Source organism: Hydra vulgaris, chromosome 13 (genome assembly GCF_038396675.1).
Source record: "Hydra vulgaris chromosome 13, alternate assembly HydraT2T_AEP".
Lineage (NCBI taxonomy): Eukaryota > Metazoa > Cnidaria > Hydrozoa > Anthoathecata > Hydridae > Hydra > Hydra vulgaris.
The window spans coordinates 23104912-23112858 of record NC_088932.1 but is presented as its reverse complement, the minus strand read 5'-3'; the positions used below and the strand labels follow the sequence as shown (position 1 = coordinate 23112858).

At 30.0% G+C, this 7947-nt stretch overlaps 2 protein-coding genes across 2 annotated transcripts; both read right to left on the bottom strand.

Moving 5' to 3' along the window:
* Nucleotides 1-33: 33 nt before the first annotated feature.
* Nucleotides 34-576, bottom strand: LOC136089737 (uncharacterized). Its single transcript, XM_065815817.1, has one exon. The coding sequence runs from the start codon at nt 574-576 to the stop codon at nt 34-36; it is 543 nt and encodes a 180-aa protein (XP_065671889.1).
* A 4913-nt stretch (nt 577-5489) lies between these two features.
* On the bottom strand, nt 5490-7070 carry LOC136072685 (endosomal/lysosomal proton channel TMEM175-like). The gene has a single exon (XM_065815816.1). It carries the CDS (start codon nt 7068-7070, stop codon nt 5490-5492), a length of 1581 nt encoding a protein of 526 aa, XP_065671888.1.
* Between the last annotated feature and the right edge of the window lie 877 nt (nt 7071-7947).

Genomic DNA, 7947 nt, shown 5'->3' with positions numbered 1-7947 from the left:
AAATAAAGTATCGTTAAAGGAAATATAAAATATTTACGTTGTTTTTCGAGACCATTCGCGAACCACCAACTTGTCGTATGAAATATACGCAATCATTCCAGCTTCTCGTGCTTTTTTCATGCCCGCCCGTAATTCTTTTCTAATTAGCATCGTCTCCGCGCAATAATCCTCATTGATATAAATATTTTCCCCTTTCAATTTCCGAGAGTTTTTTAGAATGTTTTCCTTGTCTTTATAATTGAGCAATTTCAAAACTATGGATCTGACTTTTTTATTGTCTCTAGAACCAGTTCTATGCGCCCTTTCTATTTTTATATCTTTTAACCCAAGAGTTTCTTCAAATAATTTTAACACTTTAGCCTCACTATCACTCCAACTTTCATTTTTGCTTTCCTTTAAACCATCGACTCTCAGATTGTTTCTTCTGGATCTATCTTCTATTTCTCTAAGCTTACTTTTTAGTTTCAATATCTCGCTGTTGTCTTTTAGCTTTGAACTTATCTCTTTTGTTTTTGATTTCACAAGTTCAAATTTTTCTGAAGCAATATCGTCATTGGTTTGAATAAATTTTTTCATTTCAAGTAAATCATTTTCTAAGGAGACGACTTTTTTATTTGTTTGTTCTAAATCATTTTCGAATTTATTTATTTTTATTAGGTTCTTTATTTATTTTTTTTCGTACTTGTCAAGTCTCTCAGTGAACATTTTCAAGTTCGCAGCTGTTAAAGACGCAAAGCTTTTCTCTTGTTTTTTCAAAAGTTTTTTGGTTTCATCTAAGTTTGCATTGCTTTGTTTTCCAAGTAAATCTGCAACAAATTTCTCAATACTTTCTAAATCCATATTATTATGTTATCTTGATAATGTGATATTTTATTCAGTCTTCTTTTTTATTTTTATTTTAATTATAATAACTAATAAAATAAAAAACTATTATTTTTTATTTTTCTATATTAAACTTCTTCCGTTCACACGTCTGCTCTTGTTGATTGCGTATTGCGTAATGCATATATACATACATATATACATAATACATACATATACATACATATATACATATATACATACATATATACGTAATGCATATATACATACATACATACATACATACATATATATATATATATATAAATATATATATATATATATATATATATATATATATATATATATATATATATATATATATAAATATATATATATATATATATATATATATATATATATATATCATTTGAGTGTAGACATCGTGTATAAGAGAGTATGTTATATTAATAAGAAATTATCAAACAAATAATAATTTATTTTGAGAAATTTTCACTGGGTTATGGACACCAGCATCATCAGCTCGTAAAATATTACAAAATTTTTTGAACGTTAAAAAGACAGTTTAATAAAATTTTTAACTGGCGTCAGCAGTTGAATGGCTTCTATTTTCTTTACGCAAGAATATAAAAAACGGAGTCCAAAATTTAGTTTTGACAAATTGCACATTATTGCAATTTATTCCGCCATTCGATGGGAGACATTGGTGCCTATGTATTTCGAGTGCCTCACGTACTTTACAGTCGAATTATTTTATTTCAACTTTAAGAGTTTTAGTTTTCTCCAAAAAGAGCAAAACTTGCTATGTGTGGCAATTGCTGATTGATAATGTTTGCCATTGTTTAAACTTTTTTTGTTGTTGCTGAGTTCTTGTTCTAATTTGTAACTTTGTTTCTCCAACATATTTTTTTGAGCAATTGAATTCAACTAAATAAGTTACAGGCTGGCTGTTTTGGGGCAATCTAGATTTGTTTTTACATGTTAGTAATGTTCTTAAATTAGGATTTGATTTAAAAACTACTCTATATCTGACTTTTCTAAATATTTTCCATAACTTTGGTGATTGTGAAGGTATCCACGGTGATGATACTGTTGGGAGAGCATTGTTCTCGGATTGAATTCTATTGTTCTTTATGGACCGTTTTTTCCTAATTTGATTTGCAGTACTTTTTAGTTGGTTTTCGGTGTACCCATTTTCATGAAAAACTTGAATAAGAAAGTTTATCTCGTTTTTTAAATGTGTAACACTGCATATGGAGTATGAATATAACCTTTGAATATTGCGCATAAAATTTTGGGGTCCTGATTCGAGTGCAGTTTTATTTGAATATTTGTAATGGCTTCTTTTCTGAAGACTTTAAACTCATACTTACATTTTTTGTTATTTTTATTGTTATTGTTATTGTTACATCTAGGAAATTCAGAGTTTTGCTATGGCTTCCTGTCTCAATTGTGTATTGTATTGCAGGGTGTTGTTTATTTAAGAAAATTTTGAATTTGTATTGCAGGGTGTTGTCTTTTAAGGTAGCAAGAAAAAATCTCCCGGTAAAAAATCCCCTTCCGGAAAAAGTACCCCTGAAATAATCCCCCGGGAAAAATGCCCTAAGTAAAAACCCACTGGAAATACTTCCTCGGGATTTTTTTGTAAACATATTATGTTTAAAGGAAAACCTTATAACAATTGTTTATAATATATAATAGTTATAAAAAAAAAGTTAATAAAAAATAAAAAATAATAGTTGTTTATAATGCAGAAATTATCTGCTTAAAAATGGAAAAGCAGCCGTGGCGCAGTGGTAGTGCACTTGCCTCAGAAACAAAAGATCCATGGTTAAACCCCACCTCTGTGCAAGTTTTGTAACATCAGTTAAGAAGGATACATGAACTTCCCCGATTGAATGCTCATCCGCGGTGCTCTGTGATAAGACCGTGGTAAAATGAGGGGGGATTGATTAACATCTTCATCAGAAATACTAAAAATTTTAAAAAAGATTCTGATATCTGGACCAATTAACAAGGTCATGGAGCAACTATTGCACGCCCTGCTGTTTCCTAGTTTTTAAGACAGTTTTTTTAGCCCACCTTACTGTCATTTCAGAGATCAACCATTTTTGACCAAATGTCATGCACTCAAGTAAGAGCATCGGCCAAGTTAAATTCCGAAGCAACAACCTTGGTATCTACTTTAAGTTTGTATTCTTTCACAATATTCGCGATAGTCTGAAGTTTTCTTCTAACCAACATTTCATTTGAAGCTTTTGTCCTCAATCTATTGCGTCGGTAACCCGATGAAGTACTGCTTTTGAATTAAAGCAGGGAGACCAAATTTTCCAGTTAAGGCCCAATATTTACTTCTTTAAAAACTGCATCAAGTTCGGCTATGCTTATATATATTGTGTCATCTTTTCTTAACCAATATGCGTCTTCAATTATTTTGCCATCAACCTTGACAACTACGTCTAGTACTATTGAACTAGTATCCAGCCAAATTATTGCCTCATTACTATAAACGCTCCAAAATTCCTTTGCAGGAGCTACATTACGTGTTATTTTGACCATATCATTTAGTATTTTTTCAAAATAATACATTTTACTTTGGCATCTCATGTTTTTGTCAGCGCAGAAGCTACACACAACCTACCCAAACTGGAAAATTCCCTGTCATTTTTTTGCACAAAAAAAAGATGTTATGTCTTACAAGTGAATTGGGAATTTCACCAAAATTATTATCTCTTTTCCAAAACAACTTATTACTTGCCATTCCGACCTCTAACCCAAAAACTTTTGCTCCTTCGGGTACGCGGACTACCGACTTACAATGTAGTCCATACATTTCCAAATCTTCTAGTACGTGACAAACAGGTATTATGTCTTCATTAACAAAATATTCATCAATGTACGATGACGTTCTTTTCTTGATCGTTTTTTCTTCCGATGGAACTTTGTCCATCACCGCTTTCATTAAGGCTGACGCAAAGTTTAGCTCGACTCCCAAACCTGTTAAACAAAATTGTTGTCGACAAAACAAAACAGTTTGAAAAGCCCAGAGTTTTTAATCAATTTGAGTTGCATGTAAGCTGAAGATAAATCATTTATTGAAACAATTTCTCCAAAGTCCCCGGTCTCGATGGATGTATGCATACACAACTGTGTTCGCAGTTTATTTTGCTGCACCACTGCCATAGGACCCTTTATTGAACTGTGTTTCTTCAAGTTGTATTTTTTCAGGCATTTTTTTTAATCCACCCTTCAGTTTAGTTTTTATAATTGTCTTTTATGCCAACAGGTATTGTGTATTTAGCAATCTTAACCACTAGAGTTTCAGGTAAACACTATTATTTCGTTTCACACAATTATCGATTATCGATTTTGTTTCTCAAATAAAGCTGATAAAATCCCGAGCAATTATATTCACTTGATTTATTTCAATAATTCTTCCTTCGTACATGACAATTTTTCGCAAAATGATTAGGGAGTTCGCAATCAAAGCATGTTTATATAGTTTGATCATCTTGCAACCTAGAGTCAGTAGGTTTTTACATTTTTATATATCAACTGAAGCGGTAGAAATTTTTTCCTTGGTTCTTTCGTTACATTCCTCGATCACGAGTACTCGTGCTAGTCTAAAAATTTGTATAATTGTGAGACCGTCGATACGTAATCCTTCCAACTTCTTCAGAAAGTCCAGAAACGAAGGCAAACGCAATAGCTTTTTCTAGCAGCCCATCAATTAGGGCAGATAGCCTGCGTAGTTCTGCCAAATAGACATTGACTTCTTTTACATGTCATAGTTTCTCGTGATAAACTGCTCGTAGGCTTTAAATACGTCAACGGCAAATGTTTATAGCAAAGCCTCCTTTATTCTCTCAAAATCTTTTTTGTCAGTTTTTTCTGACTGTTGGTAGACTGAAAATACATTCTCAATAACTTCCTACAACAACAGCTTACAAACCAGCTCAATCTTCTCCAGCTACTCTGTAACTGATTAATTTTCATACACGCTAACTAACTCTGAACTTAACTTTAAATTGATTCTTGTTGACATTTTGCCAAAATAGCTTGTAATTTCACATATAAAACAACTGTTGCCGAATATGGGAAAACGCCCATATTCGGCAACAGCTGTTTCTTTCTTTGTGAAATTAAGCACAATTTAGACACAACTAAGTTCCAAAGATATTTACAACATTATATATATATATATATATATATATATATATATATATATATATATATATACATATATATATATATATATATATATATATATATATATATATATATATATATACACACAAATACAATGAAGCCAGCTCTGGCACCTATATACTGAAAGTAGATCTAATGAAAGAAAAATGCGATACAATAATGGTTATCTAATCACCTGTGTTGTAGAAAGACAACAGAAATTTGTTTTTCTGTCTGCATAAAGAGATCATTGTCATCATTAAAATCATTATCATTGTCATCATCATGTACTGATATAATCATTCAACTTATTAAAATAAAGAAATTTTAATTTAAATATTGTAAAACTAACTCATTAAATTAATCAAATAAATTTAATTTAGTAACTAAAATTAAAGAAAAATTAGCATTTTAAACTTACAAAACACCCTTAAACTTACAAAAAAAAAATAATTTTGATAAAAGGTTTGAAAAGTTATTTATTGCAATAAGTCAAAGTTTATAATCGATGAAACTGTTTTTTTTCTGTTTCTTTGTAAATTTTCATTTCTTTCGATTTTCGTGTTAATATCTTCTAACAGTGGTTTATGCAAATTATTAGTTTTTCCAACGTGGTTCATAAATACGAGCTTCAAAATGAAAAAAGATAATAACAAGGCAGCAATGCATGTGTACATAATGTATTTAGCAATTTTTGGAGAACTAAATGAACCAATGATAGAAATTAGGGACCAAAACGGTATATTAGACGCTTTAATAATCACGTACAAATGCTGGTTTACGTTAGCTTTAAAGCTGCCAAATGCCGCCCAATGATGCAAGTATTTAGATCCGGTAAACAGACCATACAACAAAATCATAAGATTTGATGAACTTGATAGACATATAATAATAGATGAAAGAAAAATGCTATGGTTTGAATCGTCGTTTTCGTGAGACGAATACTCAAAAACCATACTACCAGCCAATGGGCATAGACATGAAAAAGCTAAGAATATTTTTTGTAAGTGAAGCATTACTGTTGTAACTGATTTGAATAAATGCAAAACTGTATGGTTAGTATACCAAAGAACAGAAACTGTAATAAAAGCCGTCATAAAAGTTAAAATCTCAAGTTTCATTTGAACAAGTAAAACATATAAGCCATTTTCTTTTACATATATTTGCGTTGGAAGTTTCTTAGAAATTAAATCGAGAACAAGAATACTTGCAATAACAGCCATTGCCCCATCACTCATTGCCTCTACTCTTTCCTTTAAAATATTTCCTTTAGAAAAATAGTAACCAAACAATTCTTTTCCCATTTTTTTTGGGCATAAAATTCTTCGTCGGTAATATAATACAAGTTTTCGAACTGTTGGCATTAGTGTAAAAACTCCAATAAACACCAACGAGATTATGTAATGAACAAAACAAAAAATAACTCCAATTACCAACAAAACAAGACTTATAACTGGTCTTATAAGAAATCTATTACGAAAGTTTTTTGTTTCAACAGTACTCCAGCTTTGCATTGCAATATGAAGAACTGCTGGCGTTTTCATTGCATAAAGCACTAAAATGATGTCTATTACTTGAATAAGTCCTAATATACCACAGGTAAGTATAATGGATACTTTTTTGTCAATATAATGTTGCTGAAAAGCTAATGAAAACGGAATAACACTTGTTGCTAAGAGACTTAAAGTTATAAATATTAAGATAAAATCATCTATGCGTTTAACAACCATGGCTCGGATGTTAATATTCTCCCAAATGTTTAGCACAATTATAAATCCTAAAAAAAAAACAATTATATGGGCGCGAATGGAGTATATAAAACTCCACAAACTTTCATTTTTTTCCATTTCATTTAAATTTCTTATCGGTAGAACAAGAAAAGTAGCACAAGTAGCCATAAGAGTATCGATATAACCAAGAAAACGACTTCCAGAAACTACTTCACCTGGACGACTGGAGTTTATTGTTATTTCGTTTAGATATTCATCGTAGTATTGGTCAAGAGTTCTTAAATTGTTAAGATATTGTTCTTTCATTGTTGGATTACATTTTTTTTCCATGCCTGAATTATTTAATTATCTAAAACATAGAAAACCTTTTTATTTATAAACAAGAGAATAGATATATAATTAAAATAAAATTACGAAATACTAGTTAGCTGTAATATATACATATAACAATTAAAAATATAAAATAATAAAAAAATTTGTTATTCAAATTTTTAATAAATGTTGAACATAATACAAAAAAAGCATCTTTAAAAGTTTAAAAAATCAGTAAAACATCAGCTATAGCTGACGTTTTACTGATGTTTTACTGAAATTAAAATGTTTTACTAAACAGAAAATTTAGAACTTATGGTGTAAGTTCGGGTTTTAAGTAAAATCAAGATTTTTGTTTACCTGACAAAAACGTTGATGTATTTATATAACATCAAATAAACGAGAAAATTTAGAGATTATTTGTAACTTATATTTAAAATTCTAATTTTTATAAATTAATAAATTAAATTAAGTTCTAATTTTTATATTTTATTTAAAAAAGCATATTTAAAGTTTTGGTATGTTTATTTGCTAAATCCACATCTTACTTCTAAAGTCACATTATCAATTTAGAAACACTTTGCAAACTTTAAACTATTGCCCATCTGCACGCAATCAGTTTACAAATGTGTAATTGCTCCTAAACGTATTGTTAAACTACACATAATACCTTGCACCAGAGATAAAAGGACCTACTCAAATCATTTGAACGCCTGATATCCACCACATTAAATTTATGCAATACAAAAGCTAAAATATTACACAAACACCAACACACTTTCTCATTAAAACGAGAGTGTGTTCTTTTCTGAAATATCTTTACTTGAATGTAATATTTAACGTTGTTTGATTGCCGAACGTCAGTGTAAAAGAGTATTCAAACACTGAGTAATTT